General features: G+C 41.8%; 2 protein-coding genes across 5 annotated transcripts in view; both read right to left on the minus strand.

The window, feature by feature from the left end:
- Window positions 1–422: 422 nt before the first annotated feature.
- LOC306941688 (uncharacterized protein) lies at window positions 423–8,083 on the minus strand. 3 transcript variants are annotated; one of them, XM_079527289.1, is made up of 13 exons: window positions 7,979–8,083; window positions 7,216–7,687; window positions 6,984–7,061; window positions 6,216–6,350; window positions 5,688–5,822; window positions 5,339–5,538; window positions 5,116–5,189; window positions 4,897–5,018; window positions 3,704–3,794; window positions 3,483–3,577; window positions 2,502–2,665; window positions 2,360–2,396; window positions 423–1,180 (listed from the first exon to the last, which is right to left on the minus strand). In XM_079527289.1, exons 2-13 carry the CDS (start codon window positions 7,550–7,552, stop codon window positions 780–782), a joined length of 1,869 nt encoding a protein of 622 aa, XP_079383415.1. In that variant the 5' UTR covers window positions 7,553–7,687; window positions 7,979–8,083; the 3' UTR covers window positions 423–779. The 3 variants fall into 3 exon arrangements, with proteins under 3 accessions (XP_079383415.1, XP_079383414.1, XP_079383416.1); XM_079527288.1 differs by having other exon boundaries at window positions 4,897–5,033; XM_079527290.1 differs by lacking the exon at window positions 5,688–5,822 and having other exon boundaries at window positions 4,897–5,033.
- Window positions 8,084–15,271: 7,188 nt separating this feature from the next.
- LOC306942814 (zinc finger protein DPF3-like) overlaps window positions 15,272–24,789 on the minus strand; it is a 55,572-nt gene continuing 46,054 nt past the window's right edge. Inside the window, exons 7-11 of one of the 2 annotated variants that reach the window (XM_079528923.1) lie at window positions 23,861–23,902; window positions 22,642–22,761; window positions 20,882–20,995; window positions 20,162–20,245; window positions 15,272–17,334 (exon numbers count right to left, since the gene is read on the minus strand). In XM_079528923.1, coding sequence (XP_079385049.1) covers window positions 17,171–17,334; window positions 20,162–20,245; window positions 20,882–20,995; window positions 22,642–22,761; window positions 23,861–23,902 — 524 coding nt within the window. In that variant the 3' untranslated portion in view covers window positions 15,272–17,170. The remainder of the gene's footprint in view (window positions 17,335–20,161; window positions 20,246–20,881; window positions 20,996–22,641; window positions 22,762–23,860; window positions 23,903–24,789) is intronic. The other variant, XM_079528924.1, reaches the window with a different exon arrangement.

The following is a 24,789-nucleotide window of genomic DNA, read 5'->3' on the forward strand; positions in this document are numbered from 1 at the left end:
ACGTGACATAAGTCAAAATATCTACTATCTGCTAACTTGTCCAAGTAAAATCATCCAACACATTTGCTGTGAAATAACAGTTTATTACATTGTGCTTTTAGAAAAGTTGGCCATTCGGAGGACATTATTTCAACTTAGTTTGAAAACATTCAATCCGCAAAAGTGAAATGCTCCCGACGCTGAATGGCCTGAACGCCCAGACAAAGGTGGTGTCATTTTCTGGTAGAAGACAGTAGGCTATCAGGTTAACATGGCTCATTTTACACTCTGTGTATCATATGTATTATGTAGAATTCCAGTCTGATAAGATGAGTTTGACATCAGAGATTTCCACCTCCTCTGGGGTATACTCCGACACGTTTATTATGTTAGCTGACAAGAATGTCAAATTATATTTATCAGAGAAGCACGAGTACAAAATGTAAGGTAGTAGAAAACACATTTTATTTTAAATATATGCAACATAAAATCACAAGAAAACATTTTCAAGTAGTTGACAAATATTTCTAGCACCTCACAGAAGCCATTGCCTATACCTAACCTCAAAACCACACCCACCTGTGCAAAAGTGTGTATGTGTCGATGGAGTAACATCTATGATTGTGTTTTTTAATGGGCTCATTTCTCAGGAACATAAGAACTTTTTGTGAATGATGAGACCCATCTCTTTCTGTGATTGTAAGGCCTCACTCGCACTTAGGCCTCACTCACATTTAAGAAGACATACTTTTTAGGCCTTGCAAGCTCTACCTCAAACCACTGGTCCTCATCATTCCCCTTTAGTTTGGCGGGGCCTTGTATACATTTTTCCTGGCCTTAGATCCAGTTTCTCTGAGTGCTTTGGTGCCCTTCCTCCGGCTGTGTGGTCGTGCCCGAGAGCCATCATTTGAATCTGGCTGGAAGATTGCCTTTTCTTGTCGACGCCTCTTTGGGCTTTTAGACCTCTGCCTTGAGCGGTGATTTGAGTTGGCTTCAGATTCAGGTACACCGTCTGTATACAATGTGGGCTGCATGGCCGTAATTCCTGCAATAGATGTTGATCTGCGAGAAAATCCCTCTGGGATGCTCAAGTCAGTGTTCAGTGGCTCGTTGTGTCCTCCAGTTTGTTTAGCCGGTTTGGACCCGACTACATTACGGTGGCGAGGTCGAGGTGGTGGTTTTCGTTCACTCCGTGTTTTCTCTGCATATAGAAGACACAGTATATTTAGTCACAACCATTGACCATTGAGTCACAACCATTGACACATGTCACTTGAAGAAAACATTTTCAGTTGCAAGTTTACTTTTTAGAGCAGTGGGGAACTAAGGATGCCAATTTTAGTTGTTTGGTCCGTCCATTCGACCAAACAAAACATCTTGAACACTACTGGCTGCACCTTTATTGCCCCAGAGGCATGAGACCGACTGATTTCAGTGACCACATTCTTTGAGACACACATACATACATACATACAGGTATTTTGGGCCCGAGGTGTGGCCGCCATTATTGTTTAGGGCTAAAGACCATTGGAATTGCATTATGGAATCTACACGTTACATTTTATATTTTTTCGTCGTCCTGCAGCAACACTATGGTCAATAATTGTAGTGTCGGGAACTGCAAAAACAGCAGCAACATAACAAAAAAAACGGGACGCCCAAATTAACTTTTTCGTTGTTCCGCAGCCACGGAATGGAACCGGAGAGAAGAACACTACTCACATACAGGCATTTTGGGGCGTGGCCTCGGGCATCTCCGGGGAGTGTGTATGGACACACTGTCACCTGCTTTTGTTTATACCAGTGGTTCCCAAAGTGGGGTCTGGGAACTCCCTCAAGGACCCCTGGGGGGACCCCAGGAGTTCCCCAGCCAAATGATAGTTTGGAACCAAATGGACCCTTATAGGTCTGTAACTCTGAAAGTGTACAAATGGAACCGTTGATTTTACAATATAAATTGGGGGTCCCAGAGATAGAAATGCCATTAAATGGGGACCGTAGACTAATGCATGTCAAACTGGGGGGGGGGGGGGGGGGGGGTCCTTGAAATTAAACAGGTTGAGAATCTCTGCTATAAGCCGTAAAAATCTTCTCTTATGGGGGTGTCCAATTAGTGTCAATTTGGGGGTCCTTGACATGAAAAGGTTTGGGAACCACTGGTTTATACAGAGCTAACGAGCTTGGGACGAACCCTTCAAAGTATTCAGCTGACATTTAAAAACTGCAGTCTATAAAACAGTTTAATGAAACCGACGAAAATCATTTTAAGAAACGTAAGTAATATTCAGCTGACAATATGCAGTTTTGGCAAAGGAAGCATTAAAAATGCCTTAAAAATGCACCCAACATCTGACATTACCGTATTTCCATGCATTCTTACCTGCACAGTTAGACCGGGAAACCTCTGCCTCAACTTGCTGCAAAAAGATGTTGAAATATGTCCGTAAAAGAAGTCAATTATATCAAGCATGTAACATTTAAGAGCAACGTGTGTTCAATGTCAAGGTTAATTAGTAGCTTACTGGAAGACAGATGGTTGTATTAAAGGAATCATAAATTGTGACGTTCATGTCTTTGCCCACGATGACCCGCCCACCTCTCCAATAATCTAGAGGGGTCTTTATCACACGGCCACTTCGGGACACATTAACGGTCTTCGCAGAGGACGTAGGAGTACAGGAGACATCTGGAGAAGAGAAAATAGAAATGCAAAGAGAAAAATGTAATGCCTCAAAGAAGCTAGGACACCAGATAAACATTATGTACGTAGAATCTGTCCAAACATGCTTTAAAAATATTATTTCGTAGCCATGCCTCCAAATGCATGCATGCATGTCTACTGAACAAGACCATTTCGCAACAGAACCCGTTTGCTTACTCTGTAAGGATATACACAGGCTAGTATATCCTTACATAGTGCAATATTGTATGGGGTAGCACCTACCCCTCTCACCTCCATAAATTATGTTTACTTCAAAAGATGTTTGTCAGAATACCAACCAGTTCAAACTAGAGGGAACAGTCCTCACCACAATTGTGTTAAAATTGTAAACATAAACATCCTTCAGAGTAGACATGTATGCTCATCTAGAAAATAATCAATTACAACTTCCACACCAACTCCAATCTCCCTACATGCCTCCAGATGTTACACCACTAGGGGGCAGTTCTGTGTTAAATACAGAGCAGTCACATTATGGAATTCCCATTTCCAACTATTAATTCAAACTAAATAATAAACTGAATTCTGAGTTGACATAGACAACTAATCAAACATATACAGTATGCTACATACTGTATAACAGTGGTTAGGGAGTCCTTGACATGAAAATGTTTGAAGACCACAGTAGTGCATGTTTTACTGTGTGACTATTTTGTACTGCAACTTGGAATTGTTGTGTACAAGGCCCTAGTATAAACAGGCTCAGCAACTCTAATTCCTGAATTTGGCCTTTTATTTAAGCATGCCACATTTCAACTAGATTTCATTTTGCTATACTTACATGTGCTACTAACATTCCACCTCTGACGTTTCACAGAATGGTTGGTGACAGCTTTCTCTGACCGTCTCTTGACGACTTTGCCATCTGTTTCCAAGCTGGATTTAGCATAGATGATAAAAATAAATATTATTTGTGACAGAAATTGCACATTGCACACAAGCCGATTCTGCCAATATAGAACATCACACAAAACATCCGCCCCCACACTGAATTCAACTTACTTTATTGATTCTGACGTGAATTTATCATACAACATTCTCCAGTCTTCAGGGAATCCATCAGCGAACTTCTTTAAAAAACACTGTGGCAATTCTAGGACAAAGATAAAACAGAACAAATCATAACCTTTATTTAGCACCAGCTTTCATGAAACCGATTAATCGCTGATCCAGGATATATTAAGCCAGGATATCGGTAGTTAAATGAAATAGGCCCTGAAACTTGGAATAGGGATTTAACAGATATCCAGGCTTAGTATGTTACATTTTCAGTAGTTTTACTTCTACTACATTTAGTGCCCAAGACGTCTCCATGGTCATTTATTGAATTATTCTTATTTGTTTTTTGCTTTACAATCTCCTTGTGTTTCTCACATGCGTACTGCCATTCACTTCCTTGTTTACGGCAAGGTTAATTAAATAAGGTTAGGAAGCAAAGACCGTACGGTGGACTCCATGTTGCTCCCAGGAAGGAAAGAAACATGCGCAATGGGCTATATGCAGCCAACACTTCCGCGTTCAGCTTCCTTGGTCTCAACTCCCTTCCAGGGAGCAACATGGAGTCCACCATACGCTCTTTGCTTCCTAACCTCATTTAATTAACCTTGGTTTACAGCCCGACTGTGTTGTAAGTGGCTCGTCATAACTCTAAATCTACGGCGCTCTCCATGGTTTTGATCGAAACAGCAATGTTCTTTCTTGACATGAAATGGTGAGAAGCACTGCTAACTCATGACAACGACCTGTATATCCCTACCGCCTGCTGAAGAACGGCCCTGACGGGACAGAGGACGCGAGCCACAATCTCGCCGCTCGCCACCACGTAACCAAAGCGCCGCCCCAGAGAGAGGCGTCTGTACGCGGGCGAGAGACGCTACTATGTTTGTGCCCTCGGACAAAGGTTATACTAAGGATAAAATCAAAACGCCCATAACGTGACTGGTAGAAACCTCTTCATAGAGGATTTGTTTTCAATCCGTAGTTCAAGTCCTGTTACGGTTAGGGTACGAATGTGAATGAAAATAAAAGCATGGGTTTACTATCTGCATCTACTTTGCTGTCACATTTCCTTGGTTGGTTTCATTTCTGTGTTTTGCACTGTTCTACAAGTTCACAAAACATACAGAAAAATAACAAGTTCAAACTTCACAACAGTTTTACATAATGCAATCTGAAATGTTCTTTAGCCGACTTACCAGAGTCCATCGGCATGGCCATCCTGCCCACCAAATTGTACGTCTTTCCAGAGGTTGTCTTGAGCACAGTATTGGAAACCCTCGTTACAATGCTACTACTGTGCCAATGCAGGTTGTTGTCCCTATAAGAAATACAACTTTAATTACATTAAAAGGCTTAGATTAAGCCTATAAAAAGTCTAAATTCTAATATAATGTACAGTTTACAACTGTACTTACTGGCGGATTCCATCAACATAAAGGCCTTTGACGTCAGACTTCAGCATCCACTTTGTCAAATAAACCCCTGTGACCTACCAAGCATAAGAATAAAAATGAGCTGGGACTTGCAATACGTCAGATCACGAGCTTGTAGATCTGCTATTTTCAGTAGTTTCATTTCACTTTTGGGTCTTGAGCTAGAACGTTTGGGAACCACCGGTCTAAATCACATCGTACCCACCTTGACCTGTTGGTGTGTGTCTTCAGAGGGCTTTGTAGGCACTTTATGCACATCCTCACGACGCTTCGTTCTCATGCGGATGTGTGGTGAATTGACAAGTATTGGGTCCACCACAAAAGGCTGGACATCCTGGTCATCAGCTCCTTCAGGAACACTTCTGACATCATTCATGGAGGTTTTGAGCTCCATCGCATGCATGCCTGTGTTTATGACAAGACAACCACACATTATTGCAATATATCACTATACAAAATGTTTATGATATTATATCAGTAGTTTTCGCTCACCCCCCAGTCCCCACCCAAAAAAAATAAGATCAGGCTTTACACTTCATTACGTCTCATAATACCTCTCTTTTGGATCATCATTTTGTCTCGTTCAGCCTTGCAACCTTCTTGAATGAGTCTGTTCCTCTCCCGCTCTTTAATGTGATCATAGAGCTTGGCTGGAGACTGAGGAAGCCTCTCCAAAGAAACACACTCCCCTGTTCAAAAAGTAAAGAAAATACCAAAGAGTTCAGACTGACAAAAGACAAACAAAGCGATGTGAATAAATAATCAGGTGTATGGTGGGTATTATTCTGGGGAGGTGTTGTTCTCTGTTTTGAGTAATAGCACTTGATCAATCCTGATTCAACATTCCAGACTATAAAATCTGTAATAAAAGGTAAAGATAAAAAAAAAGTGTGCTATCTGCCAGATTTAGGAAAGCATAGAGCGACTTAAATATGTGCTGGATCGGATCGGTAATCGGATCGGTTTTGATGATTTTAGATCGGTATCGGATCGGGGAGTGGAAAAAGTGGATCGAGGCATCCCTACCCCCCACCCAAAAAAACATAAGATCAGGCTTTACACTTCATTATGTCTCATAATACCTCTCTTTTGGATCATCATTTTGCCTCGTTCAGCCTTGCAACCTTCTTGAATGAGTCTGTTCCTCTCCCGCTCTTTAATGTGATCAAAGAGCTTGGCTGGAGACTGAGGAAGCCTCTCCAAAGAAACACACTCCCCTGTTCAAAAAGTAAAGAAAATACCAAAGAGTTCAGAGATCAGACTGACAAAAGACAAACAAAGCGATATGAATAAATAATCAGGAGGTGTATGGTTAACCAGTGAGTAGAATAATGAAGTCGTTCATCTGGCACTGGCAGCAAAGCTTGGTATTACTTGAGGAATGAACAGCCTAACGATTATTATGCAGGTCCGTCTGAGGCAAGTTGTGGCAGGGAAGTGAGTAATCTACATTACAAAAGCTGTTTGGCAGTCAACAACATCAGCTTGACAATCGGTTATGCCCAAATCGTTGTCAGGGAGTGAATTTCTAAGTTTTTAACACTACCAAAACCTTGGATGCTGGAGTTGTCCTGCACATATCATTGTAAATGGTGAAGGATGGCTTGTCCAGTACATGAGCAGCAAGAACAGACAAAATCAAACCAAACACACAATAGCAGATTGGACTCAAGACAATATTCTGTTAAACAATGTTTTCCTATAATATACATTAAACACTGGAGAAAAAAATTATAATAATTGTGATGTATCCGCATTTGCTTTACAAGCAGTATACATCAAACTGAGTATACATTTTTATTTTGGGAATAATTATTTCATACAAAGTACACATTCGACTACATTCTCACCTTGGCTCTTGATCAGTCGTCTCCTCCCACTGACAACATTTGTGATGTCCTGATCTCTCTTCAGAGCAACCACTTCATCTTCAGAAAGAAAGTACTTATTATTTAAGCCAAAATGCGATTATTAGTTTGCATGCAAACGTAATTAGTGATTCCCGTCTACTACTAGATGATTGCAGTTTTACATCGATGCCCAACATAGAGATGAAATGAAAGAATTAGTATGACGGCTTACTGGGAAATAAATTAGATGTTGAGGCTACATCATTGAGAGGATGGCGCTCCCTCTGCAGTTGGGATTTCAGTTTTGCAAACACCTTGGCAGGAGAGTCATGTTGTGTCATAGTGTGTTGCACACATTTTGTCGTTTTGGGCACATGATCTGGCACAATATCCATATTGTAAGTGAACGACCCATCATCCTCCATCACCGCAGATATAATTCCACTGGACATATCTGGAGAGGCCATTGAATCTCCATTTACATGCAGGTTGTGGGTCATCCAGCTTCCCTGCCTGAAGTCCTTGTCCGGTGTGGGCAAGTGTTTAAAGAGTCTTTGTTGTGTCTCCATTGTGGGAACATGGGTTGGGAATTTTCATAAGAGTGGCAGATTATGATGATACACGAATCCTTCGATGTTGCACTCTGTAGGTACTTAATCCTTCACTAGAAGATAGGGTCAATGTGTTCGCCCCAACCACGATACCTGTATCAGATGTGACAATGATATCAAATCAAATTGCTATTCCTTAACAGATAGCATTCTATCCGTTTAACTAGCTAGCCTAAACAAACGCTCACTTGTGGGGCTGGGGTCTACAGTGGCGTGCTGCTGCTAACTTTACTATAGTAAGCAAACAGTTTCTCAAGAGAAAGCAACCCAGCAGAATAAAGATATCGTTAATCGTAGGTGTAAAGTTTGAAAACTAAACCAAATATTGTAATCTTTTATTCCATTCCACGTTTCTTCATACAAACATAAGTAAACAGATGTTACCTCATATGATGGAACACGTCTCGCCGCGGGAAATCAATCTTGAACATTGGTGCTGTAGTAATGCACTCAGAGCGGACTGGAATTTCAAATACCCACCGTTTGTTGTGACGTCGCTCTTGTGCGTGACAGCATAGATATATATAAACTCTAGATAGCTCACCCGCGCTGTTGGCCAATGGAGAGCGACGTCGTTACGTGGCGGCCATCTTACCTCGGGCCACATAACATTGTGTCTATGGGGCATGTACTCTTAAATGACCATAACTTGCTCAATTTTCAACCGATTTTCAAAACTGTTTGGTTTGTTATAAACGTCAGAGACGTCCGCATACTTATATGCTTTTATACGACGTTCATATACAAAAAGATAATTAAGCAGATAAGCGTAGCCACAATCATAGCCACGTTGACAACGTTTGTAATAAACCAACCCGTTTGTAAATCCGTCAAGATTTGAGGGAGTTATGACTGTTTCTGTTTGAGCTGCCATTGAACATTCTGTACTGTAGCCCCGAAGTAAGATGGCTGCCGGGTGAACGACGAGAGAAACTCCGCCTTGAGCCATCTAGAGTTAGAGTTTATATATATCTATGCGTGACAGTGCGTCGCTTAGACTCTCACCAGGATGTCTATAGGATGTACGATGTAGTCGATGAGTTGATCGCTGTAATCATTAAAATCACCATTATCATTATCATTTATGATCGTCAATGTCAGCAGTGGTTCCCTCCAGCAGACGTTTTTAGCTCGAGTCGAGACACACAAAAGAGGTATGCACAATAACCACGACATGGTCGGTCCACTATTTTGATGAATTGAACAAGGTGGACCCTCTTGTAAACAAGTATAATGCTTAATTGGGTCGTCCACTCACAGTTAACAGTCTTTGTATTGAGTCTGTGCTTGAAAAGTACTGTAATTCTGCAAACTGTTAATAAATATTTCAATCAATCAATCAAAAACCACTCTCCAGACCTTACTCTAAGCTCCAGACCCACTTGTTCATTGTTGTAGTACAAGAGAGACACACATAAGACTCTAGTGGCATCTAGTGGCCGGATGCATAAGACATTTTACAAAATTATGATTAGGCGGCGGCCTAGGCTATGCAGTATGCAGTATGCTGCTATATATAATGCACCTAAGATTTCAAATTGGAGAAAATGTCTATCACTTGTATTTTGTATTGTTGGATGTAACCTGTGAAAGACAAACTGAAGGCTTTGCCATAATGAACCGTGAACACACAGTTAAGATCCGAACCCACCTCACCCCTGCCCACTTCGACAGGCTGGAATGGCTTAGGGTCGACGACAGAGTACAGCATCTTGCAATGGGTCTGGTCCACAAGATTCGATACACCACCAAGATACCCATGTACCTGTCTAGATACTTCCTTAATGTTAACGAAGTCCACACCCACAACACCAGAGGGAGTGCAACGAACCATGTACAACCCAGATTCGGCACAAACAAGGGACTAAATTCTTTTCGCTCCTATGCCACCAAAATGTGGAACGCCCTACCAACTGTCATTAAGACATGCGAATCCCTTGACTCCTTCAAAACCGCTCTCAAAGGGCACCTACGGATGGCTGCAATTCGAAACTGGCCCCCGTAAAATCTGAATCCCCCCCCCCCCCCGCCCCCCCCCCTTTTTCCCCTCACTGTATATATTTATTTTCCCTTTTTACCTCCTTTTTTGATGAATTCCTGTTCTGTCTATAGAAGTGTCTATTTGTACGTCTCTAAATGTTTTGATGATTTGAACATGGTGGACCCTATTGGAAACAAGTGTAATGCTTAATTGGGTCGTCCACTCACAGTTAACAGCCTTTGTATTGAGTTTGTGCTTGAAATGTACTGTAATTCTGCAAACTGTTAATACATTCTTCAATCAATCAATCAATCAAGAACTTCTTACCAGATTTTTGGAACATTGACTATTTGACTTTCAGGAAAGGTATTCACGCGTTTGTTTCTTATTAAACTTCATTTCAGAGGTTAGTAAATGCTATAGAGTGTTGTAGTGGTGTTTGGAGAAGTTAGTATAGTCTATTACAGGCTATAGGCCTACTGCAAGTTTGAAAGAAAAAAGTTGAATCATAAAAATGGGACTTATCTATAGTAATTAGCAAACAAAGTGCAAACGTCCACTCTGATGGAACAACCCCACGCCCCTAGTGGCCCACTGATTGACAGATGACGTCATAAGAGCACGCACGGTGTCGCCTCGCCTGCCGAAAATTGGAGAAGGAGAAGGGTCTGTCTGCAGACTGCAGGCAGATATAGGCCTGGCTACAAACCATCATTATCGTAATTTTCACAAGGAATATTAAAAGTTACAGGATTTGATAAACTGAGAGTTAAAGGACAACTTTAGTTTTTTTCAACCAAGGTTCATGTTTTAGGTTGTTATTAGAGAAAGTAAAAGATTACTTCTTTTTTTTTAATTTGCTGATTTCTTTCGTTTTAGGGATTTTAGCTGTTTTTGACAGGGGGCGGGGGCATTCAAGAATGGGGCTAAATATGTATTTGTTTACTAAATTTTATAGCGATTTCTTTTTTTATTATTTTCTATAGTCCTACTAGACACCAAGAAATGTCATCTGGCCACAAAAGATCACAGGATCTACTGAATGTGAAGGTTACTGGGGGGAAGCCACACTGTGTGTCATAGGCTCAATATGTCAGTTCGATACATCCGACACATACAGGACCTCCTCACTGGTCGACAAAAACACCTTGAAGACCCTAACAGGAGCCCTCGTACAAGGTTTCTTCGACTATGCAGCACCTCTTGGTACCACAGCACTTCAAAGGCCCTTAAAACAAAACTGGTCAGGCTACTACTTGGCCTCACTCCCCGAACCCACCTCACCCCTGCCCACTTTGACAGGCTGGAATGGCTTAGGGTTAACGACAGAGTACAGAATCTTGCAATGGGTCTGGTCCACAAGATTCGATACACCACCAAAATACCCATGTACCTGTCTAAATACTTCCTTAATGTCAACAAAGTCCACACCCATGACAACACCAGAGGGAGCTCAACAAACCATGTGCAACCCAGATTTGGCACAAACAAGGGACTAAATTAATTTCGCTCCTATGCCACCAAAATGTGGAACGCCCTACCAACGGTCATTAAGACATGCGAATCCCTTGACTCCTTCAAAACCGCTCACAGGGCACCTACGGACGGCTGCAATTCGAAACTGCCTCCCCGTAAAATCTGAATCCCCCACCCACCCCTTTTTCTTTTCCCTTTTTACCTCATTTATGATGATGATTTCCTGTTTTTTGGCTATATAGAAGTGTATATTTGTATGTCTCTAAATGTTATGATGAATTGAACATGGAGGACCCTCTTGTAAACAAGCGTAGTGCTTTATTGGTCGTCCACTCACAGTTGACAGTTTTTGTATTGCGTTGTGCTTGAAGTGTACTGTAATTCTGCAAACTGTTAATAAATACTTCAATCAATAGATTCCAAAGTGATCATAGTTTTGTAAAGTTATTGGATTGGAGATGACCTGACCCCATGTGCACCAATCAGGTTCCCGTTGCCAGGCCACAAATTAGAGAAGTCAGCCAATCATGAAACTTGTTTATTGTAAACATGTTGGGTGCGTTCGGAAATGAGCACTGGGAGCGCACTCGCCTATTAGTTTGTATTGGCACATTTGGCAGTGCGAAGTATCCAAACGCACCTGTTTGAGGGCCAGGCACGTGACCTGCAGGTGCACCCTTTGATGTTGCCACAACTTGCCAAAGACATTCAGAAGAGATGATTTTGTAAAATGTAGAATGTAGTCATAACTCTGAAATGGACCCACGCATAGCTGTAGGCCCGTAAAATCGTTCGGATTATTCTTTCTTAAACATTCTCTCCTTAGGCTAACTTTCAGCTAGTGAAATTATAAGGCTCTTTAAATCTAGCGTGTCCCTATTTACTGCATGTAATTATAGGCAAACATTTTCATAAACACTTAAAAAAAATCACACCCGTGTGAACTGAGTGGTGCAACTCCCCTCTCTCTCTCTCATTAGCAGAGCAACAGTGCAACACTATCTCTCTGTTTCTGGCACAACAGCGCCACTTTTGCCCCTACTGGAACTCTAAACATAGTCATACCGTAGGTTGGGACGGACATTGCTGTTCCTTGGAGTGGTTGCACCACTCAAAAATAGCCATTATAGCCTATAGGAGGTAGGTCAATATGAATGCCTATGAATTCTGCAATGTCTGTAGGCCTACTTGACCAAGTGCTATTGTCTGTTTGGGTTATTATCTCACATGCATGACAGAATGTGCTTTCTGATTTGTTCAGTTTATTTATTTATATTTTTGTTATCTCCACTTCCATGGCCCAGGTGCTTTCCCACAAAAACACAAACAAAAGACATCATCATTAACAGGTCAAAGATTCATTCTTTATTTTTTTCAGAACAATAAAAATAGTTTAACAAACAAAGACTTCATTCTCTCCATTTGGACTTGTATGTACAGCGGAAGGTGAAACCAACACCCACTCATGTCCATTTCATCTCTTGGCTCCATTCCCACCCCGATTCTCCCTCTCTGTCTCCGGGAGATGTGACAGAGAGTTGCAGGGTCTATTGCTGTGTCTTCAACGAGGTATACAGGCTATAACATGATTGGTGATGTTTGTCTCAAAGCACATCATCACTGACTTTGCACGAGGAGCCATGTTTTTATTTTTTGTTCAGAATTGTACCCAACTAGACCTGTACATAAAAGTTAACATTTAGAAGACTATGATACATGACACATGCTTTATGACCTGACTTTGGGACGTAAAAATGTTAAATGACCCCACGTTGCCAAGACTCAGATTGAATTGATACAAAGACGACGAGATCGAAAATACCCCGACATACAGTAGGCCTACAAGAAGTGTTTAGGAGCTTGTAGATCAGCCAGGACACAGTCGTACTATGTATAAATCGGACTCAAATCTTCAAGCGTTGTTTTTCTTTCGAGAGAATATAAACGGTTGATGTCCCCTGAGGGAGCTGGGTTTAAGAAAGATGGTACGGTATGAATGCAGGAGCATTTATGCAAGTTACCATTCATATCATCGCTGTCGGGCAGAGACCTCTTATCTCCATATTTTTTACTTTTCTTTTTATTCGTAAATGAATGCCCTACTTGAACTTGATCATACTACAAGCGTCACAAAATCATCAAACGTAGCAGATCCACAAGCTCGAGTTATGAATTTTAATCCTGAAAAGTAACAGTTTTGGACATGGGGTTTCCACCCAAAAGAGACGATATGCAATGGCAGTGGTGGGGTCCAGGGATCGTCAAGAGTTCCTTGAGGGGGTTACACTCTCAAGAATCGTGGGGGTGCTTGGAATTAACATGTTTGAGAACCACTGGTAATGGTATAAGTTCTCCTCTCTCCCACTGTATTTTAAGGTTCTCTTCCTAAATGGAGAGACGATTCCGTTACACACCCTTACCTTAACAAATAAATCACATGGAAGGACTTGCAACTCTACGAGTTAAGTGCAACTTATACATGAACCTAAAAGGCTTTTTGATACAGTACTTCAAGCACCACCTAAACTTTATAAAAGCAATTCGGCCTTCTAAAAGCACGCAATGAAATGTCACATTATTTCTAGATTTGCTTCTGTACCGGATGTGCACAAATTATGCAACATGGCAAGATTGACGCTTTGAGAGAAAAATAAATAAAAAGATTGCCCAACTCTGCAACATTTACACCCGTCAAATTTCTTCTGAGAAAAAACTAAGCAGTGAAACAAAATCTCCAAAAAGCAATATCAGATGTTTGGAATGAAAAAGTATAATGCCAGATACAAATTTCACATAGAACACAGGCAGTACAAGCTTGTTATTGCAATGCTTTTTCCCCACTCTCTTTCTTTTAGTTTTTTCCTACAGCAAGGGATATTGGTTACGGTGATGATGAAACTGCAGAATCCCGATTCCCTCATGGGAGCTGACTACGGGATGCTGCTATCCTTGTGAGGTGTTATTGGCTCTCTTCGCCAACCGAGTACAATCACATGAATTTAGGGCTGAGTGGCTGAACAATCAACAGCAGTTGTGTGACTGAAAGACAACCTGAGTAGTTGTGGCTATCATGCACTTGATCAGGACAGTGGTATCCATACAGACTGAACTAAACCCAGGAAAAACAAAAGATGTCATACAAATATCAAGCGAACCAGTCTTTTCAAACACTTTGAAAATGAAAACATAGAATTATCATACAGCGGAGTAAAGACGTGAATGCAAGCTAAATTACTGTGACCCGATCCATAATGTGACATGGAAATGGAGTGAGAGAATTAAAAGGGAAAAAAGGAGAGGGCAGCAGGGCTGAGTTTCTTTTAACCACACAAACCCGGGCATGTCTAACATTTTCTAAAACTTTTAAAATGTAAAACGTGTTATTTTCACAAGTAGTATTGAAAATAGCCGAGCTTGGAGGTCAGCTATATTCGTCATTCGCCGTATGACAAAGTACATAGGGCTTAAGTGGTTCATACAGTAGTCCAGAGGTCTGCTCGGATCAGAGGAGGAACTGAGCACCATGTCTATGGCTTGAGAGTCATGCCTGATTTATACACGGCTGCACACCATGTCATGCACCAAAAAACAGATCTACAAGCTCACAACACGTTGCAGTGCTATTTTGGGCTTGTGCAACACCAGCATGCGTCCAAGTATAAATCAGGCGTCAAGAGCTCAGCGTGTTGAAGCCAAGGGTCCACGGCTGTCAAGAGCTGGTTTCCAGTGCAGGATGGCAGGCTGGCACAGTGATGATGACTTTATGTTATTAGTGTCAACATTAGATCACTCAGCAGACACAGTGACAGAGTGGAAGATGGCTGGTCCAGGCCAACTGGGTTACAATGGACCACCATGGACACACACACACACACACACACACACACACACACACACACACACACACACACACACACACACACACACACACACACACACACACACACACACACACACACACACACACACACACACACACACACACACACACACACACACACACACACACACACACACACACACACACACACACACACACACACACACACACACACACACACACACACACACACACACACACACACACACACACACACACACACACACACACACACACACACACACACACACACACACACACACACACACACACACACACACACACACACACACACACACACACACACACACACACACACACACACACACACACACACACACACACACACACACACACACACACACACTTCAGGAGAGCTCCAGCACAATGCGAGGGGAAAGATGAAATGAAGACAGATCCACTCGCATTTCAGATATTTCCAAGGTAATCCGTGTTCTGAAAAGAGTGCCAGTTGCACCAGTGATCCAAAGGGCCTATGAGGGGCGATGGATGGCTTCCCATCCATTTTCAGTCAAGTGAAGTTACTTTGGGCCCAGTTGAGGGAGAGCAAGAAGGCCCATCAGTTCTGGGGTTTCCAACCCTCGTCTTCATGGGCAGACACGGTCTGACAACTGTGCACCGGTGATCCACCTTTGGGCCCACATGGCATGGTGCTGGGTGCTCCTAGTAGAACACCACCTTTGGGCCCACATGGCATGGTGCTGGGTGCTCCTAGTAGAACACCACCTTTGGGCCCACATGGCATGGTGCTGGGTGCTCCTAGTAGAACACCACCTTTGGGCCCACATGGCATGGTGCTGGGTGCTCCTAGTAGAACACCACCTTTGGGCCCACATGGCATGGTGCTCCTAGTAGAACACCACCTTTGGGCCCACATGGCATGGTGCTGGGTGCTCCTAGTAGAACACCACCTTTGGGCCCACATGGCATGGTGCTGGGTGCTCCTAGTAGAACACCACCTTTGGGCCCACATGGCATGGTGCTGGGTGCTCCTAGTAGAACACAGACAATATGGCTTAGACCGACGGGCGTTTCAGCTAGTTGAGGGCTGCAAATCTAGGCTATTACCCTCCCCACACACACACACACACACACACACACACACACACACAAACACACACGCACAAATTAAAATAACAAAATAAATTAAAAAATAATACATTTTTGATTTAAATAGAAGAGAAATAATGGGCAGAGTTATTTTTGTTTATTGTTAAATTTCTTAATTGGACTCGCATGTCTCGAATAGAGAGGAGTTGAGATCATTTTGGTTTTGCAAAGCCAAAGTATGCCGTATCTGTTGGGATCACCTGACAACTGTGCAACGGTGATCCACTTGGGGGGAAAAACAGCCACGTCGCCACTAAAAACTGTCAGCACTTTTTTAAGTACTTACTGTACTGTAGTAGTGACGACTACAACAGCAACAAAGTCAAACGGAGAGAAAAAAAAAGATTTCAACAAGAAATGAAACTGTTACAGAACTACTGTAGGAGGTGTACCGCTGCTGCTTACCTTTCACCTAACCAGTGTTTCCATACATGTTTTAAAGTTTATAGTCTTCTTCATTTCCCCCTAGAACATTTTTTTGGGGTGGCCTGTGAAAGTCCAGACATTGGGTTCCTTCATTTCCATGACAAGCAGTAATCCACAGCTAGAGCAGAGGAGGAATCCTTCCTAGTCACATTGACTAATGATTCAGAGACGCATATGAGCCTGGAGGTGTCTGTAATATGCCTTTCAATCATCTTCCAAGCTCGTCTTTCCATTCCAGATAAATTATTCAAATTTTCCTTTTTGCCGACAATTGATCCAAAAAAACGGGGAATGGAAAATTGCTTTCCACGTTTATGTTCCAGTGTTTTTTTAGATTTTCTTTTTTTGTTCATAACGTATATTTGCTCTATCGGCTCCAGTGGGCAAAAAACACACACAAAAAGAAAAAAGAAACAATTTCTTCTGTTTCACATGGAAAGCAAGACATTTGTCGAGAAACGCCGACAGTCACTCGTTGCCTTCAAAGTTAATATATAAAAAAATGTTCATAAATTATTCAACAACGTTCAGTAGATAAAATAACACTTGCATTTCTGTCATGAAATCATCGCTTTGTGCTTTCCGCAAACAAACAAAAAAAAACATTGGAAAAAGAAGCAGCAGATTTTTGCCAGAGGTTATCAAAAAAAAAAAAAAAAAAAAGTATCTAGAAGGTTCTTCTCTATCTGTGTCGGGTGGAGATGCCGTTGCTGTTGACGGAGGGCTCTTCCAGCTCGTCCTCCTCAAAGCCATGGAAGGTGGAGGTGTCGCTCTCTGAAGTGGTGCCGAACAGCTCCTCCGCCCCGGCCAACGCTGCGCCGTCTTCCTTTTCTTCTACGCGGCCAGCTGCGACGAGAATGCATGGATTAAAGCAAAATAAAATTGAAATTAATTTTCTAGTCCTAGAAAAGTGCCTAGACATGGACACTTTCAAAGAAATTATAGAAACGGTTGGATGGCACTTACACCCGGCTTCTAATGAGAGCGCAAAATCTCTCTTGGAAGAGCCACCCATCGACTAATCTAATATACGGCAACCTTCCCCGTGTTTCTTCACTAGTCCGATCCAGAAGAACACATTCTGGGTCGGACTAAAAAACAAGATTAAAAACAAAAAGAAACAACAAAACAAAATGGCACAAAAACCAACAAGAATGTATATACAAATGGCTATAGAACAGTTAAAACACTCTGTGTAAAGGTGGGTTTTAAAACGTGACTTAAACAGGGGGACAGATGGTGCTACCCTTATGTGCACTGGCAGTGCGTTCCACAGTCTAGGTGCCCGAGCGGCAAAGGCCCGATCACCCCGGGTAACTAGGCTCGTCTGAGGGACATCCAGGAGGGCCTTATCCGAGGATCTAAGGATGTGCCCGGGTTTAGGGAGGGACAGCATCTCACGGATGTAGATAGGGGCCAGCCCATTTAGGGCTTTGAACATAATTTTTGAATAGAATTTTAAAATCACATCTGGCGCTCACCGGCAGCCAGTATCTTCCCTTCTTCTCTGGAATCCTGCCTCAAAGCAGACCAGAGGTAGAAAACTGTCGTTCCCTGATATCATCACTAGCTAGGGACACATGCATCAGTAAGCAGGAACTGGGGATGGCAATGAAGGCCCGGAAATCTGGTGTGGCATTGTGAAATCCATGATCTCGACCGCGGTCGAAAAATGATGCTGATCGCCTGTGTCAGCACAATATGTAAACATAGGATGTTTTGGGTAGCCATAGGCCTACGGCCATACCATTTGGAATAAAGTGCAGTATTAGGCTTTGCTTTTATGAAATATTCGAGACCATTAAGATTTTCTGGTATAGTGTATTGCTAGTTTGACCACTTCAAATACTCTTTTTAAATACTCTTTCTACAAACTCGCAACAAATTGTGAGCTTGTAGAAGAGATTTTATTTTAGGTGCATGACATAATTCCCTAGAAGACTTCTATGGAATAGTGTTGGTTTTGAAGACAATATGTGGTTGAACAAAAACTTTATCGAAAACGGCAATGCAAAGATTCCACAGATAGCCCAAGCCTGTAGTAATGCATTAGATGGTAGTAACTTCTGGCTTGGCCTACAAAAAGACGTCATCATTGTAGCACTTTATACTGTAGTCCCACAATGCAGAGAAAAGGGTAATTAATTAACCCTCGTACTCTGCTGTCGCAAAAGGAGAACGTTAAAAAAAGAAGAGTTAACCACATGATCCCTAGTGTCCCTATTCTGGGGCGAATGTTAAGCTAAATTATACCACAGGTCGTTTCGAGGAAGCAATCTGATTGGTTGAAACAGCCTTCTAGCCGTGGGTTAAACCAGCACCATTCACCACCTAATCAAAACAAAGAATTCAGCTGCTCTGTTTTCCCAGAGCGCTAGCAAACTCGGTGGCTAGGCTAGCTAGTTTCTTGGGACATTTGTGGTCGTAGTGACTACATCTGTCATTAAAAAAATATATTCTTTCAGCGATTTTCTTAGTTTTAAGGGTAACTGTGGTATAATTGCAATATTACACGAGAGGGTGTGGGTTAACGTGATTATTGCCACTTCAGTGATGCTTGCGGAACTCGACTTCGTCTCGTTCCTCACCGCATCCCTGTCGTGGCAATAATCACGTTAACCCACACCCTATTGCTTAAATAGCAGGCTACAAGCTCTGTGTTGTGTGTTTATAGATTGACTATTTTCAATAGTTTGGGTCCCGACTCCCGGGCAAACATCTAATTTCTCTTTGGGAACCACTGCTCTATAAATCTAAATCTGAATCTCTAAATGGATGGATTGTGCAATCCAATTAGGGAATGAGACATTACCCCAGGTGAGGGAGTTTAAGTATCTCGGGGTCTTGTTCACGAGTGAGGGGAGGACGTTGGCGATTAGCCAGAGAATCGGAGCAGCAGGGGCGGTATTGCAGTCGCTGTACCGCACTGTTGTGACGAAAAGAGAGCTGAGCCATAAGGTAAAACTTTCTGTCTACAGAGCAATCTTCGTTCCTACTCTCACCTATGGTCATGAAGTGTGGGTCATGACCGAAAGAATACGGTTGTGAATACAAGCAGCCGAAATTAGTTTTCTTCGACGGGTGGCTGGCATCTCACTTAGAGATAGGGTGAGAAGTTCAGTCACGTGAGAGAGACTCGGAGTAGAGTCGCTGCTTCTTCGCCTGGAAAGGAGCCAGCTTAGGTGGTTCGGGCATATGGTTAGGATGCCTCTTGGGCGTTTCCCTAAGGAGGTCCTCAACGCACGTCCCACTGGGAGGAGACCCCGGGGCTGACCAAGGCACAGATGCAGGAATCACATCGACTCACTGGCCTTGGAACGCCTCGGGATCCCCCAGGAGGAAGTTTCTAAAGTTGCTCTGGAGAGGGAAGTCTGGAGCTCTGGTGGAGCTGCTGCCCCCACGACCAGACTACGGATAAGAGGTTGGAGATGGATGGATGGATGCTCTATGAAGTATATATGGTTCAGTATAGTTAATGAGTTGTTTTCGTTACATAGATTTATTTTACCGTTTAGTGCTAGATTCCAGGAAGTGCCAGCATGGCATGCACAGCACAGATCTTTAACCACACCAAAGTCATGAATTCAACTCCTAATGAATGAATGAATGAAACCACACCAAACAACAACATGCACTCTAGCATCCCTCTATAATTCTTGGGTGCAGCACTAACCTTTTGAATTTGGTATTGGCTGAAGTTGATGACGATTGGTTGCAGCTCGATGACGATCATCTGGGCCATGTTCCATGTCATTTCCTGTTAGTACAAAGCGGTAGTAGGTGAATTTCTTGCAGGCGAACTGCCAAAACAATATACAGCATAAATAAAGTGCTTCTGACAAAATCAGCTAACTCCATTGGACCCTCAAATTGTCTGTTAAAGCAGATACTGTACCTCCACCCCGACTCATGCAAGTATCTGACATAAAGTCAATACCAACTTTGATGAGGCAGTATTGCTTTGTTTTTTTAAAAAAACTGAGTGGTGTAAGGTCTCATATAGACTGATCAACTGTGGTCTGACGTAATGTCTGACGTAATGAAATCACACCCGTGTGAACTGGGTGACCGTAGCAACCATGCTCATTTTTTGCGCACAGACAGACAGACAGACAGACAAACAAAGCCAGTTGTAGGAGTGGTTTACACCAATCAAAAAAATATATGGTTTTCTTAATTTCCTAAGAGAAAAGGGATCCTGCACACTGTCTTCACTTATATAGCAGTAGTTTATTAAGCTATTGGGTTACAATGTTTTGGTCTCACGACCTTCATCAGGTATCTGTTTCCTGAAAAATGTATATCTTTCATTTCTTGAAAAATGAACATTTTGGACAGCAGACATATGTAGTATTTAGAATGGAATTGAGACAACAGTTCATGCTATACTTACTTGTGTGTTGGCAGGTTGAACACGGAGTCCCAGATTTACCCGTTTTCTTGTTGGAGCCCTGGCATTTATTACAGTAGTTGTTGGGAATGCCAGTCTCACCTGGACCCTTCTGGCCTACGGTAATGATGGAGGAAGAGAAAGACATTTCAATGACACCAAACTTACTGCAAAGCTGCATAATGAAAACCTGTCCCGACTTCCATATGAAGGAAGGTGGAATTGACTAAAGTGCCTGTTGCAAATAAGCGCACACTCAGGCAAGTGGATGATAAACGTGTCGTGAATTTGTAAAACCGCCAATTTCGTCGAAGGGATTTTGTGTAGCAGGGGGGGAAAGGAGGGTACCAAATAGACCCCTCGGGGGCCCCTGGTCAATGAATTATAGGGTTTAAATTAGGGCCGGGACTTTAACGCGTTAATTGAGATTAATTAACTACAGAAAAATTAACGCGTTAAAAAAATTAACGCATTTAATCGCACCTTTTTTTTCCACCGCGGAACGTTTCTCCCTGGGTGCGTTTCTAGTAGTACTGAATAGGCTGTGGCACGCCAGCAGCAGCAGCAGCAGCAGTTGTTGTTTTTCACTCTACACTACAGGCTACAGCTCCGTCAGAAACCCAAAGTCCAAACCCAAATTAATCGAATGAAGAAGCCGCTTATATCGCTTTTGCTCCATGGATGGGACATTTAGATGTAAAAGCTATCGGATGGACGCGTGGATAGCGGCATGGCTGTGTGCAATGTCAGGGAAAGGATCCATTTATGACCAACGTTAGCTTCTATGCTAGGCTTGCTAGCTGCTTCAGTTTAACATGTCTCACAGACCACCGGAGACGCGCGGTGATTTCACCACAGCACGAAGCTGTCAAGCTGTCCTCGATGCGAAACATACTGAAGTAGCAAGCGTGGGTCAGCCCCAACCTCATGTGAAATGTTTCCCCCATAATAAAGTTGTTTTTATTTGTTCTCATGCCCCTCCATGCAAAGCACATTTGAGTATTCATATACACACTGAAGACACTATATAGGCACTTGCTGCTTATGTTTATCTGTTGGGATAAAAAAAGTTGTATTGCTTAAAGGGGAATACCACTCATTTTCAACATTTTTCTATGGAGTTGTGTGCACTGGAAATAATAAAGTCCCCCCATTATGTGTTGCCTATAGAACTGGAGGTCTGAAAAAAACAGTAACATTATGAAGTACATTTTTGTGATGTCACTGAGATGTACTTCATAATGTTACTGATTTTTTTCAGACCTCCAGTTCTAGGCAACACAGAATGGGGGGGACTTTCTTATTATATCCACACAACAACTCTAAGGTATATTAATGACAGTAAAATGTTGAAAATGAGTGGAATCCCGTAGTCACTATTCACTGGGATACCAAAAAACATTTGAAAAAAAAGGTTTCTCACTGTTCTCGGGTTGAATATTGATATGCGATTAAAATGCGATTAATCGAGATTAATTAACTACAAAGCCTCTGATTAATTAGATTAATTTTTTTAATCGAGTCCCAGCTCTAGTTTAAATGGTTAACTACAATGACATATTGCACAAACCAAAGCAACTACCAACTGATAATACAGTATCAGACTGCATAGTAAAAGTGAGACTCGGCCCATATTCACTGTATGCAACTACCGTCTGTATGCAGTGTGACCGTTTGTATGGTCCCGTTAATATTAACCTAATCCTGCAATCTCCAACAACGCATCATACTTGAATCTGTAGTGTGTAGATTAAATGGCTTACGTTTGTGTCTGTGTGTAGAGGGGGACCTGGAGGTTGCGGACGCCCGGTCCTCCTCTGCCAGATGGGAATGGGTGTAGTGGTAGCTTAGCCCTGTGCGGTTTCTGTAGCGTTTCCCACAGACTGCAAGACAGAGCACAAAAACACAGCGGGCTCATGTTCAGTCCAACCAACTCTTGTAAAGTTTAAATGAAACCAAAAGTTAACAGAGATGGATCAGAGACGAGATACGTTGTGCATGCTTTTTTGTCTACCCCCCCCCCCCCAGCACCCCCCCCCCCTGAGCCTGAGCGTCAGGCTCAGGATAGAAATGTGTACAACTCAATTCTCTGGCATTGCACTGAGAGACATTTAAGTTGATTATAGCCAGGGCAACCCATCCACCAGCAAAATCGTTTTTATTTATTTTTTTAACACCTCAATGTGCTTTATTATTTATTTATGTAAATTTAGTTTTTATACCATCAAACAGTGCAGATAAATATTAATAACATCCCCAAATGGACATTAGCTTAAATACCTCAGACTCCAAGTGGAAAAGAATGATCATTCAAGGATTTAATTGAGTTAGTCAGTCAAAAACAGTACAAGCAAATAGGGGTGCAACGGATAATTGAACTACTCAATTATTTAAGAAATAATAATAATCTATTTGAATTTAATCATTGAGTTTGGTTGAAATAATATATATTTTTATCCCCCCCTCCCTCCATCAATAGAGGTGACAAAAAATAATACAAATAGCCAATCTACAAGCTTGCAATTCATTGCATTGCAACATGTGAGCTTGTACACTGGCTGTTTTTGATATTTTTGTGTTAATCAGACTAATCAATTTAGTCGATTATAAAAACATCAATTACACATTTTAACATAGATTCATGGACGTAATAACATAAGAAAAAAACATGCTAAGCGATTATTCAATGAATCAACAAAGTAATCGATAGAATAATCGCTACGAAAAGGAATGGCCAGTAGCAGCCATACAAACAAATATGTATAAGACGACGACAACCCTGTAGAGGCAGGGCTAGAGAAGAGAAGACTATGATTAAGTGATGACACCAAAAGGCACTTTCAAGTTGGAAAGGGACAACAGAGTTTAGGAGCTACATCGTTAATCACAGCACTTGCAACAGAACCACTCAACTACAATCTATCAAACCACTCCAAATATCCTAAAGCACTACCATCAAAGAGAGTCAACAAGTCCAGATACCTGAGGCCGAAGATTTTGAGTTATGCTTTTGTTTGTATCTGTCTGAAACAGAGAAAACACAAAGCAAAAAACAAAAAGGAAAAGGAAAAGGAAAAGAGCATGAGTATGTGTTCGCTCAACAAGTCACCACAACAGAGCAAAATCCAATACCCTCTGCCTAGGTTTTCACCACCATGCAACTTGCATGTCTGCAGGAATACTTGAGATGTCAGTGACACTTGTCCTGTTGGTACATCTCGTTCCTCAGAGAATATTATAGAAGCATGATCTCTTTAGTGAATAAAACCCTGACTAACCCTGACAATGATGTATTGGGATAAGAAAAGTTTGTGGGCTTCATCAATTTCAACCTGGTGCCCCTCTTTTGGGGAAATTGATTATTGGGGAAAAACGGAAAATGTTAAAAAAAAAAAAAAAAAAAAAAAAACAATAGCAATATATGTTTTGTTTTAAAGGACTTAAAGCAGCATTTCACCCATTTTCAACCTTATCTTTGTATAATCGTTCCACTCTGCTCACTATTGTGTTCATTATATGATGCCACCATTTCCATCCACTTGCTCTGCATAAGAATGGTCATTCTCTCAGAGGTAGGCTGTGGACAGATCAGAAACCTGCCCACCAATGACACAGGCATTAGTGAGGACCAATTACCTGAAGATAAGGTTGCAAATTGATGACGGAAGACTAGGGGCCTCGCTTATGGAAAACTCTTAATAAATAATGAATATCTGTCATTCAAGCAAACAAAATTCAAGGCACGCTGTAATGTATGAAAAATGGATCTTGATGTCAAAACTAATTGTAGTGTATATATTAATATTGCGAGACGTCGAGTGAGACAACCTCTTTCTTTATAAAATAATAATAGTCACAATATTTAGTATACATTAATATTTATCATAATATTTAGTTATGTTGTTAATGGG

Source organism: Electrona antarctica (assembly GCF_951216825.1).
Source record: "Electrona antarctica genome assembly, chromosome: 18".
Lineage (NCBI taxonomy): Eukaryota > Metazoa > Chordata > Actinopteri > Myctophiformes > Myctophidae > Electrona > Electrona antarctica.